Below are 13,562 nucleotides of genomic sequence, written 5' to 3' on the forward strand. Positions count from 1 at the left end.
AGTTGTCTAGGTGAAGGTAGTAAACTGGCTATCTGTTTTCCTTTAGCAAAAGGACATTTGCAAAATTGCATCAGTATGTCTATTTGAAATGTGCATCAGGACCAGGATCACTTGGGGTGTAACAAAAAAGCTATAGAAGCGATCATGGGGTGGTCAGATATTACTACTCTCATTAACATAGGAGCGTATTGGACGCGGCAGGTGGCTTGTGCATGTTTGCAGTCTAATTCATTCATCTGTCTTCACTAAATGCTTTATCCTGCTCAGTGGATTTCGTTAAAAAAAAAAAAACAGTGGGACATTTTATTTGAATTTTCTTTACTGGAATTTTAATGACACACACAGTCTTCTCAAACAGGCTACATTTCCATAACTGTAAACTAAAACTGCAGAAAATAGCCAGTTTAGACGTTACGAATCAATTCACCAGTTAACAGGCCCGGGAGGCGTTACACTTTCAAACATTTTACATTTTAAATTGGAACAAATTTAAACTTTTACCTAGCCTGACTGTTACTAACGGTGTTGGTAGAGAAGTAAATTAAAGAAGGCTAATCATATGTCGTGAAAAGCGTAAACTTTACGCATGAAGTAGGCGTTGTTCGATGTTTTAAAGAAAAGAGGTCAGATTATTTCTGACATATCTGTCTTATTCAAACACTCTAAGTAGCACCATCTACTTTTGGGCAAAGGAAATTGTAAATCCTACTTCACACCTGTGTTTAAATGATTCATTTCATTATATTTTGGGAAATAGATCTAAATACGTTCATTACAAAAGACTGTATGCTTCATAGATTGTTTTCAGATTATTTTAATGGTTGAAAATGTGGTGTTTAGGAGAACATTAAGGGAAAAGGTAACTGTCAAAAAGCCGTTTATTAAAAAGCCGTGTTTAATGTTTTTCACTTATTTTTTATGTAGAAACTTCATGACATTTAATACCTTGTAAAGATGTAAAAAGATGCTGGTGTGATTCCCTGCAGTTGCTTTATTGGTTCTAGGGAATAAAACGAAAGCACTCTTCGCTGGAAATTACCTCGACCATATTTCTGATAGGAGCTGTAGTTTTTGGATTGGCATGGCTGCAGGGTGACGTGTTTTGTCTTGCTAAGAGACGCTTTGCAATGCCAGAAGTGTTGTTTGAGCATGTTTCTTTACAGGGTTCAGTCATCACTCATTGACTCATGAGGAGCACCTAAAAACATCTACCACTTTCAGTAAAACTTTTATTTTAGTGTAAGTGGTAGATGCTCAGATCTTCTGAAAAATGAATGAAAAGTCTTCTAAGCCTAATAATAAATGGATTTTTAAAATGTTATTTAACTAAGAAAAAAGTATCATTTTTAACTGTAAAGTATAATATTTTATATATATATATATATTCACTGATCAGCCATAACATTAAAACTACTGACAGGTGACGTGAATAACATTGATTATCTCATTACAATGGCACCTGTCAAGGGGTCAGATTTATTTTTTAGGCAGCAAGTGAAGAGTCAGTTCTCAAAGTTGGTGTGTTGGAAGCAGGAAAAATGGGCAAGCGTAAGGATCTGAGCGACTTTGACAAGCGCCAAATTGTGATGGCTAAACGACTGGTTCAGAGCATCTCTAAAACAGCAGGTCTCGTGGGGTCAAAGTCTCAATGATGTGTGGGTAGAGAAGGCTAGCCCTTCTGGTCTGATCCCATAGAAGAACTACTGTAGCACAAATTACTGTAAAAGTTAATGCTGGCTATGATAGAAAGGTGTCAGAACACACACTGCATCACAGCTTGCTGCGTATGGGGCTGCGTAGCTGCAGACCGGTCAGACTCCCCATGCTGACCCTGTCCACCACCGAATGTGCCTACAGTGGGCAAGTGAGCATCAGAACTGGACCATGGAGCAATGGAAGAAGGTGGCCTGGTCTGATGAATCACATTTTCTTTTACATCAGTTGGACAGCCGGGTGCGTGTGCGTCACTTACCTGGGGAAGAGATGGCACCAGGATGCACTATGGGAAGAAGGCAAGCCAGCAGAAGCAGTGTGATGCCCTGGGCAATGTTCTGCTGGGAAACCTTGGATCCTGGGATTCATGTAGATGTTACTTTGACACGTACCACCTACCTAAACATTGTTGCAGACCAAGTACACCCCTTCATGGCAACAGTGTTCCCTAATGGCAGTGGCCTCTTTTTATAACAATTATATTATAATGTTGCACTCCAAGAGTTTTGTCACTATCCTATCTCTGTAGTTATAATACTGTCCTCTTTGACAGTGAGAGATGCTTCATGTGCTTTTTATCCTCAAACATTCTGCGAGTTTCCTGTCTCACGTATCACGCGTGATGGTTGTTGATGTCTCTCTTACTTGTAAGGGTTTTGGTGCTGATCCACATCCTGTTTCTCAGCATGCTTTTTTTGTGCTGATGTGTACTTTTCAAAAAGGGTTTAGATTTAAAAACACTGAATCAGGATGATTAGTGGTTCTCAGAATCAATATAAACACGAATTTAATGTGATTATATGGGAAGGATAATGCGCCCTGCCACACTGCAAAGACTGTTCAGGAATGGTTTGAGGAACACGATAAAGAGTTCAAGGTGTTGACTTGGCCTCCAAATTCCCCAGATCTCAATCCGATCAAGCATCTGTGGGACGTGCTGGACAAACAAGTCTGATCCATGGAGGCCCCGCCTCACAACTTACAGGACTTAAAGGGTCTGCTGCTAATGTCTTGGTGCCAGATACCACAGCACCCCTTCAGAGGTCTTGTGGAGTCCATGCCTTGATGAGTTGGAGCCGTTTTGGTGGCACAAGGGGGATATACACAATATTAGGCAGGTGGTTTTAATGTTATGCGATAACATAAGTGATAACTGGAACCAGCTTGTTTGTCAAACAATCCACAACATTAACCTTAACTATTAATGGTTAAAAATATGGTGTGTCATTCTTTAAAAAAGATTGTAACTGTTGACAAATTGCTGTAAGAGGAATGAAACACTTTTGGACACTTTTCTGTTATGGAAAAATAACGTCGGTGTGGTGTGCTCAGGCATCATCATACCACCCTGTCGTTGGTTATTTTCCTATAACAGCATGCCCTCTGTGATTGTAGCTCTCTACTGAAAATATGTATTATATTTTGATCATTTGTAAGCACCCAGATAGTGTCTGGACACGTTCTTGGGATTTGAAAGAAGAGAAATGAACTGTACCACTGTTGTTTTGGCTGCTAGATGGAATTTTTTTTTTTTTTTTAAATGTAAAAAAAATGCAGAAACTTCAGTGATCTTCAGTGACATGACAGTACCATGTCTTCTGATTGGACAAAAGAGACAACCTCCTGCCCGCTCGGACAAACATTGGTGTACAGTTACATTAGATCTTTTGCCAAAATTTAGAATTTTTTTTTTTTTTTTTTTAAACTGTCAAGTCACATGACCACATGCATTGTTTTTACAGCTATGTATTTGCAAATCATGACTTCATATTGTGAACATCAGTGTCAAAAGTTACAATTATATTATAATGTTGCACTCCAAGAGTTTTGTCACTATCCTATCTCTGTAGTTATAATACTGTCCTCTTTGACAGTGAGAGATGCTTCATGTGCTTTTTATCCTCAAACATTCTGCGAGTTTCCTGTCTCACGTATCACGCGTGATGGTTGTTGATGTCTCTCTTACTTGTAAGGGTTTTGGTGCTGATCCACATCCTGTTTCTCAGCATGCTTTTTTTGTGCTGATGTGTACTTTTCAGGTTTTAGATTTAAAAACACTGAATCAGGATGATTAGTGGTTCTCAGAATCAATATAAACATGAATTTAACGTGATTATATGGGAAGGGATTGGAGCGATTTAACTTGACAAGGCATGTAAGAGTATTTGCATCACAGTACTCAAGAAAGCCCTGAGCACCAGGATGTAGTTAATCAGTCAGGCCCTTTGTATTTTGGTCAAGTAAAAAATCTAGCTGATCATTTTTTGTGATAGGATTGTGATAGGATTGCAGGATTGACAGAAAATCTTTTGCATATAAATACTTGTCTGAATAAATAGACATAACTGTAGAGGAGTGCATTTGTGAGTGTGATCCCACACACCCCAATGAAATATTTGCAGGAGAGGACGGTCAGATACGAAGCTCCTGGGACAGCGAAGGACCATGCTGATTCCATGTTAATTCATCTTTAGTAACCTTTTTATCCTTGGTTATGGTCCTGGTGCTTTAAATTCTTTTTTTTTTTTAATATATTTTGAGGAATAGATGCATCTAATATAAATTCATTATAAAATACTGTGGGCAGGAGAAAACAAAAATGTTTGGTGGCTAGGGAAAAATTTTAACATATTCTACTATATATAATTTTAAAAACTTAAATATATTTCTATTTTGTATGTATTTCAACCACAAGTAAGGTTCTAGCATTTTAAAGTCTCATTACCCCCAAAAGTGAAAGAGAAAATCAGGGAGAAAATCAATGAAAATGAAATGAAATAAATAAGATATACAAATTATAGTATCTTATATAGTAAACACTTGACCAAATAATTTATATGAAATTTTTTTTATAATTTTGCAATGTAAAATGGTGTGGATTATTGTTTTGATCAGCACTGATCCATACCAGTCTCATCACCTGAGGTAATTGTCACTCAGTGTAGGGAGGGGAAATGACATTCTGTTATTTTATTAGGTAATTTAAGCATTTTAAGGCTCTCAGTGTGTTAGTTCTGTTTTGATGATGTAACAGGAGACATCAGATATTTTGACAGCTGGTATCTCATCACAAACTGAATTGACTAGGATTTGTCTGTGTCACTACATATTCAATTGATTGGACATGATTTAGAAAGGCACACGTGTGTATAAGGTCCCTCAATTCACAGTGCATGTCATTCTAAAAACCAAGCCATGAAGTCCAAGGAACTCTCTATCGATCTGTGCATTTGTGCATCTGTGCATCTGTGCAAATTATGTCAAGATGCAGATCTGGGCAAAGGTATAAAACCATTTCGAAAGTGATTTCAGAAGGACAACCATCTCAGAAATACTCTATCAGTCAGGTTTTTAGAAACCTCCCCCAAGTAAAAGACATGAGGCACTCAAAAGAGCACAAGGAAGAGGATTCTGTAGTCTAATGGGACAAAAATTGAATTTTTTTTGGGCTGAGTGCTACATCTGGTAAAACCAAGAACTGCTCATCGATGGGCTCATGAAGCATGGTGGCGGCAGCATCATGCTATGGGGGTGCTTCTCAGTGGCAGGGACAGGGAGACTGGTCAGAATTGAAGGAATGATGAATGCAGTCAAATAGAGAGAGGTCCTTGAAGTTTGAGGTTGTGTGTTGAAATTTTTCACCTTTCAGTACCCCAGCCAAAGCCAAGACCTGAACCCCATAGAACATCTGTGGAGAGACCTGTAGATGGCAGATCACAGACGCTCCACATCCATTGTGATTGTGCTTTAGAAAATCTGCCAGGAAAAATGGGATAAACTGCTCAATTGCAGGTGTGAAAAACGTGTAGAGGCTTACGTAAGGTTTAGCCGTTTGGCTGTAAATGGTGCCAAAGGTGCTTCTACAAAGTACTGATGAAGAAAGGATCTGAATATTTATCAAAATGAGAGATTTCAGTTTTTGATTTTAATAAACTTGCAAAAATTTCTAAAAACTTGTCATTATGGGTTGTTGTGTGTACATGATAAAATGGTTGTGTGTAATGGCAAAAAAAAAAAAAACCCCTAAATTTAATCCATTTAAAATTTGTGAACACTGAAGGGGTCTGAATACACAAACCGATTGCCTTTACATGTGCGTTTGTTAAAACTAGCTCCTTATACAGCATGATCTTTGCAGCAAGAACGCCTAGACAAGACTTTTATTTCCACATTGTCTCGTTGAGCTATATTTATGGTGCCATTTTTAAATTATTCAGACACAGCAACATCTGACAGGTTTCCCACACTGCTACACAAACTTCTCTTCACTGAGTCTATATGTCAGTGCACAGTTTACCCTTCACTAAATTAATTGCTGCTGTAATGTGTAATCATCTGAGCAATAAAACTGAAGGACTGTGTTTTTTTTAAGCAATACACGCTGAGAAACAGGAAATAGTAGACAAGGAGATAAATAGTACTAACTATGGAATGAGGAACTTCCACCTGTTCAGAAGAACACAACTGAATTTAAAATGAGATTTTAAATGCAGTAAATAGACATTTTTGTTGTGTGTTTTAGCAGTACCTATTTTGTTTCCTGGGTTTTCCCCCTCATTATTGTCCTGTGTGATTCCTGAGAAAGAGGAATTACTAGTTGGCACTGTGGGAAAATGCATGCCCCAACAAAACCACTTCTCTTCAGCCCGCCTTCTTTCTTCAGTCTCATGTAGCCCGTGCAGCTCTTATCTCTTTTGGAGATGCAGCTCGAGACGCCTGCATTTCCTTCTACCTGACAGGTCTGCACAACTGACATGGAGCTAAAAAGGTAAATAATTGCTTTTAGATATTAATATGTTACTAGCTGAAATGACTGGATTGTGTACTCAATGATTGGGTTGGATTCTGTTTCACTTGTAAATCACAGAATAGTGATTTACTGAGTGCCTGAGGAATTGAATGTCTAGTGTGAATGTAAACTGAAATACTACAGTTTCATACTCAATGGGTTTAGAGTTTATTGTAAACACTCGTCGGATCTCTTGTTTTATGTTTAATCTGATACTGTCTAGCTAATCTAAAATGGTTTCAGACCTTAGTTTCGCACCTTCTTGAATTCTTTAGTTTTGCTGTAGATTAATGAGTAATTAAGTCCATTTGATTTATAAAGCACATTTAAAACAAAAGTTGACTAAAGTCCTGTACATAGTTCAGAGCATATAAAACATGTAAAGAAAAAGAAAAATCAACTGTAACTAATAAATAACTGAACAATAAGCTGCATGAAAATAAAATTTAAAAGTATCTTGGCAAAAGGTGACTTTTTGATGACGTTATATTCTTAAGATCCTAGGATAATTTCTAAGCCTTGCATGATTTTGAATATTCTTATTTGTAGTGCTGTAACAATTTTTAACGTCTCTATTCAACATATCTGCAGTATATGCGTGATTATGATGGATGAGGATTTTCAACACGTTTTTGTGTACTTGTGAAAATAACAGAAATCCCTTTACTCCAAACTCACTTCTAATGGAGGTCTAAAGACAGTTTGGAGAATTTTCATCTATGAATGTTTAAAATATGTGAAAATATGTAAATATGTCACCTAAAATCCTAACTCTAACTCTAAGTAATGGTAGAGCGGCACCATTGTGCAGTGGGAAGTGCTGTTCCCAGTTCAATCCTGAGCTCACGCTACAGTCTGTGTGGAGTTTCGGTGCAGATTCTGTCTGTGGGTTTCTTCTGCTTTCTCCGGTTTCCTCCCATCTCCCAAAAACATGCCAGTAGGTGGATTGGCTGATAAATTCCCCCTAGTTGTGAGTGAGTGTGTGTGCATAGTGCCATGAATAGACTGCCATCCCATCCAGGTGCATTCCCGCCTCACACCATGGATAGGCTCTAGATCCACCACAAGCCTAAAGCAGTTACTGAAAGTGAGTGAGTGAGAGAGTAAAAACTTTCAAACAGTAGTATTTCAGAAATAAACTGAAAAGTAGTTCTTATCTATTTTTCTGTTTCTTTTTTTAGCCATGCACCAACAAACCCACTATTCTAGTAACTTATCTACACAAATTCTTCCTCAAAAAAAACAAACAAACAAAAAAACAAAACAACACAGTACCATCTCTGAACTGACTGAACAAAGCTATTCATAATGAATGTGTTACAAAAATATCTGGCATAATCACTTATTGTCATTTCAACAATTGTACTTAGTACTATAGTAGATCTATAGATGGTTGACAAATTACACCATGGATAGGGTGAAGGGTATATAGGGTGAATAGGGTAGTGGTAGTTGTGTGAATAAGACACTGGTCTTCTATTTGGAAAGTCGTGAGTTCAAATCACAGCAGCACCAAGGCCCTTAACTCTCAACTGCTTAGTTGTATATAATAACAAATGAGATAAATGTAAGTTGCTCTGGATAAGGGTGTGTGCCAAATACCATGAGTGTGAAATTAAAGGAAAAATGGTGGCTTTGTTATTCTATGAACTTTGCAAATCAGCAGAGTTCTTCTGACCGAACACCTTTATCTTCTGATGAATCATTTCTATCCTGGTGGGACTAGTCTCATCCGGGATGACTCCGCCCCCATCCACAGGGCATGAGGGTTCACTGAATGGTTTGATGATGAAATTGATGTAAGTCATATGCTATGGCCTTTACAGTCACCAGATCTCAGTCTATTGGAGATTTTGGAGTGGCATGTTAGACAGCGCTCTCTACCACCACCATCAAAACATAAACTTAGGGAATATCTTTTGGAAGAATGGTGTTCATCCCTCCAGTACAGTTGGAGAGATGTGTAGAATCAATGACAACAAGCATTGAAGCTGTTCTGGTGGCTTGTGCTGGCTCAGAACACACATTAACACACATTATATTGGTTTTTCCTTTAATTTGTCACCTGTCTATATATGATGTTGAAAAAAATCAGGTGTATTCCATCAAATATGTTCTTAAATGTTTCTATGCTTCCTTTACTGATGTTTTTGTTTTCCTTTCATGTTTTTCCTCAACACTGGACCTCTTTTCTCAAATCCTGGTCTCAAGAGGTGACATGTGTTCACTTAACTGCACCATTAAGGATTTCAAGGAGTCTGTGTTTCCCATCGCCTACCTGTCCGTCTTTATTCTGGGTATTGTAGGCCACTTGATCTCCATGTACGTCTTCTTCAGTGTGTGGAGGAAGAAGAGGAGTCTGACTACGGTCAACTTGTTCATGGTTAATCTGCTGGTGTCGGACCTTATGCTGGTGTGCTCGTTGCCCTTCAGAGCGTCTTACTACCTGTCGGGTTCTCGTTGGAAATTTGGCAGGGTGGCCTGCAAGCTCATATTCTACGTCTTCTACCTGAACATGAACACATCTATCTACTTCTTGGTTTCCCTTAACTTCATGCGGTATTTGGCACTGGTGCAGCCATACCGCTACAAAAGCTTGCAAAAATGGTGTAATGGCCATCTGGTTTGTTTTTTAATCTGGCTATTTGTGGCGCTGAGTTCCAGTCCTTTGCTGATTTTGAGCAAGGGCGTAAATGCTAGCATCAGTGTTGATGAGCAATGCATGGAGCTACCAAACAACAACCAAACAATCCAGAATTTAATCAGTATCAATAATGCAACTCTGACTGTGGGCTTTCTGGTGCCTTTGGCGTTAATCTTGTGGTGCTCCTTGTTTGTAGCCTATAGATTGTGGAAGCTTGGACCATCTCAGCACACGGTCAGCACCTCGAGGAAAAAAGCCTTCGCTTTGGTCATCATCAGCCTTAGCTTCTTCATCATCTGCTTTTTGCCATATCATGTCATACGGATAGTCTTTTTGAACACAGAGTTGGATGTGAGCAATGGCACGTATGGCAACTCCCGTGAGTCCGTCTTGCTGTTGCGGAAAGCCTCAGTGGTGACACTTTGTTTGTGCGTAGCCCACAGCTGCCTGGATCCCATCCTGTTCTTTTTTGTTGGGGAAAATTTCAGAACTTTCTTCGCAAAGCTGCTGAGGAGAAAGAAAATGGATAAGTACACCAGAAAAAGAGGCCAGCAGGGGGCGGAGTTGAGGATCCTACAGAAATGAGAGACTGTAATGACTGGGAAGACCATGAGTTCAAGTGACTCATAATTTTGTACTGGGGGAAAAAAACAGCGTTTCAGAGGCGCTTTTGTCTTTTTTGGCTCAATGTCTGTGTTTATTTTTACAGAATTTCTGCAAGATTTAAATCATCTAACTCTAAAGGTTATTTTTTAGAAGTGTTACATTGTCTAAACATTGTTATGTATTCGATGGGTTTAATGTTCAGTGTCCTGCAATGATGTGAAAAGATGTGACATAACATTCTTTATATTTTATAATGATGCTTAGAAACAATTCCTTTATGGACTGAAACTAATATTACATGAAATGCTGTATATATGCTTAACATACTTGAATGAAGCAACAAATATTCATACTGGAAACCTGGAAATCTTACCTTTTTCTTGAGAAATGCTTAAAAATGTAAATAAAAAAGACAATTTTTTTTTATCATGTCAACATAAATTCAGTATAACATATCTTAATCTATTAATTACTAACAACAGTTCTTACATCCACAAGCATTTATCACACTCCTAAATGCTAAAATTGTCTGTGAAGCCCTGAAAAAGCTAATCTAATCCAATCTGGCTGGAAAATGAACGACAATCAAAAATCATTTGATGAACGACATCTTTGTAGTCCTTGAAAACAAAAGAAATACTGATTCCAAACCCCTTGAAAGTCCTCAGATTTAATTTGGCAGCATCTACAACAACCTTTGATAAGCGAAGCCTTTATATAAAACGTTCAGCTAACCTTAAATTGTTAGCTGGGATAGACAAAATGAGGCTTCATGCAGGTCAGCTGCATTTCTATAATCTCTAATTCTAGTGACACAGATGTCTTTGGGTGAACCTTATGAATGTGTGAAATTTTGCTAAGCATGTTGGTATATTTTAAAATATCCAATATGGGTGGATCAAATTCTTCAAAAAGCAAGTGTGATTTCCTTCTACATTTAGCCTATACGTAGCTGACGCTCTTATAAAAAGTGCAAACAGCTGAAGGCGCAGCAGTGCAAAGAAGCTGAAGAATCTGTATGGATTCATAACCATAACCTAAAGACTAAAGCTGGCTTCACATTATACAATTTTCAATGCGATTTTGAGTTGAGATCGCCGGTCTTAAATGCAAAATGTGATGTGCTCCACGACTGCCAATTTAGTGCCATTGCGACCAAAGACAGCTGACAAAGTGAGAAATGTGAGAAATTCTTTTATCAAAATCTCAGTGTGACCTCTGTTGCAACACTCATCTAAAAGCGACCAATAGGAAGACGGCACAGGATTATGTGAAATTCATGGGACTGCTACAAATGCCATCCAGTTGTAACGGTAATAGTGAGGTATAAAGAAAACATGCTAATGGACAAGAAAAAAAATATGCTTATTACCTGAAACTCATTTTGAAGAACGTTTCTGTTTAATGAGAATCCATTTTCTGAACAAGCCGGATTGCAAGCTGGACCACGCTGCTTGATAACATAAGCAGAAAGTAATAATTTTCTTTAAATCACAGGTATATAATTAGACTTACATTGTAATCTGAAATGGAGAGCACATTATCACACATTTGAATTCGGCCAAGAATTTTATTGTGATTTTCTCATACAGTGTGACAAGTAAATTTTAAAAGATGGCTGAAATCTTGGCTTCTACTAGTGGTCAAGTTGGTAACAAAAAGGACAAATTCAAAACCTAAATGAGGACCCAAGTATTTGTCTAAATGGTGATTTCTAATACAGAGAATTCAAAATGGAGTTCTAGATGCAAACATTCTTTTAGGATATTGTTTGAAATGATACTTCAGTACCGTTACTGATGTATTACCGATAACATGCTTATGTATTTCATAAAAGATCCTATCCTATGCCAACATCAGATACCAGGTGATACAGTGCTATGTAAGTCATGTGTATGCTGTCACGCCAGTGAACAAACAACATGAAATGATGGCGATCTGGACATATTTCACAATGTATGGTTCAAGTAATACAGACTGTAAACTGTGTTCTATGAAACTGTCCAGAGGAAGAACTACAGCATCTTCCTACAAAACAAGTAATCTGATAAAACATCATATGGCTTTTAAACAGTATTTTTAATAGACAACGCAATGACGGCCAACCTGCGCACATAGAGTAGTGTCAGTGATTGCGAACAGAAAAATGCACCCAAAAATTGCATGTAGTGAAGCAAAAGTGCAGATAAACTTCTGCAAGTGAGAGGACTTCAGCTCCACAAGCACTGAGACACGTGCCTTTCCCCTCGCTCGCCAGGGTCTGCCCATTACATGTGAGTAAATGTACAATTCACGACACTTTGTGCTCTTTTTTCCCCATTTTCTCACCAATTTTGGTCACCTGCCAGTTCCCACCCACGAGCCAGCTCTCCCCCATCATACCACAGCTATCAACTTCATTTAACTCATCCGAGGCAAGTGAAGCCAGCCAGCCACGTATTTTCAAAGCAAAAAGATGTTATTCGTAAAGCAGGACAATAAAGACACAGCAAATAAACTTAATCAGTGATTGCTAGAATCAGTGGCGCAAGAACTGTTTATTGCTAATATTATGAATAAATTAAAAAATAAATTAAGTAAATTATTTTAATCTTCTTTTTTACCATTTTATAAAAGCAATAACCCACTCGAAGGCATGCTTTACAGTGATTTTATCTTGGATATGGGCGTTCTTAGGCACAATGCTCTATTTGTCTGAAAAAATATTATCAATGTAATCCCTAGTTTGATGTTGGTGTTTAGTTCCTAGCAGAAGCAACTGGAGTTGGAAGCTCAGACCACCACTGAAGAAGCGTGCTTAAATCTCAGAGAAGGAGCTACCAGATGTCCTGAAGTTGAACATTTATTACTGAACACTCATGAAAATAAACAGATTGTGGTTGGAGGTATGGGTGTTTACTAAGACAAAGGTGTGGCAATCTGGGAAAACCAGTTAGATGTTGCTGGGGCTGAATTCTACCAAAGATCCAAAAAAAAAAAAAAAAAAAAAAAAAAAAAAAAAAAAAAGGCTGGTTTTATCCAAAATAAGCTATACCACTCTTTGACAGACCTACTTTCAGAAACCATAAATATTTTTCATCAAAATAATGTGGAAATTTTGTATGTACTCTCTATTCTTGCATAATCTTTCTGCAGAGATCAAGTTGTTGAAGGAGCCAGTTTAACAAACTTGATGGTAAAAACAGTCTGCATAAAGATGTTTAACCTTGCTAGCTAAGTGTGATTTCCTCTCATAGTCAGTGTCAAGTTTTTGATGAAGTAGTAAAAGTCAATGCAGTTACCAATGTTATATGATGCATATCTGAACAACTTGGTAAATATTGCTGTGATAGGCTAGCATGAATATCAAAATGTCCAAGGCTACTTCTCTGAGAAATTTATTTTATAATTGTTTGGTTGCTGTTGACATGTGTAAAGTTGTGCAGGAACAAGCATGTTATCTAGCTAACACAGAAGAGATTTACTCCCTGGCTCCACTGACCACAACAAACAGGTGAGCAAACATTGGTCGTACTCTTTTCACATTAACAATACTAATTATCTGAAGGCATAACTTTGGATTTCTTCGGTCTGTTTTTAGCCACCATGACCTAATGATATTGAATTCCTAACACCAGTGTGCTTCATAAGATTTTGTAGCTTGCTAGCTGACAAGTCAATGTTGCTTAGGTCACTCAGGCCATACACAAATAGGATTAGCCCAAAGACAATTGCTTTAAGAGTACATGGGAAACCTGTAATGGCTTCCTCTAATGTTTAATTAAAATGCATCAGTGAAAAGCTTTTGTATTAAATATAGAAATGTTATTC

The 13,562-nt window shown here is 37.8% G+C and overlaps 1 protein-coding gene across 1 annotated transcript; it reads left to right on the top strand.

Annotated features, from left to right (window-relative positions):
• The first annotated feature begins 6,363 nt into the window (after positions 1-6,363).
• cysltr2a (cysteinyl leukotriene receptor 2a) lies at positions 6,364-11,344 on the top strand. Its single transcript, XM_034311168.2, has 2 exons — positions 6,364-6,481; positions 8,714-11,344. Exons 1-2 carry the CDS (start codon positions 6,468-6,470, stop codon positions 9,729-9,731), a joined length of 1,032 nt encoding a protein of 343 aa, XP_034167059.2. The 5' UTR covers positions 6,364-6,467; the 3' UTR covers positions 9,732-11,344.
• Positions 11,345-13,562: the final 2,218 nt, after the last annotated feature.

This window comes from Pangasianodon hypophthalmus, chromosome 15 (assembly GCF_027358585.1).
Source record: "Pangasianodon hypophthalmus isolate fPanHyp1 chromosome 15, fPanHyp1.pri, whole genome shotgun sequence".
In the NCBI taxonomy this organism is placed as follows: Eukaryota; Metazoa; Chordata; class Actinopteri; order Siluriformes; family Pangasiidae; genus Pangasianodon; species Pangasianodon hypophthalmus.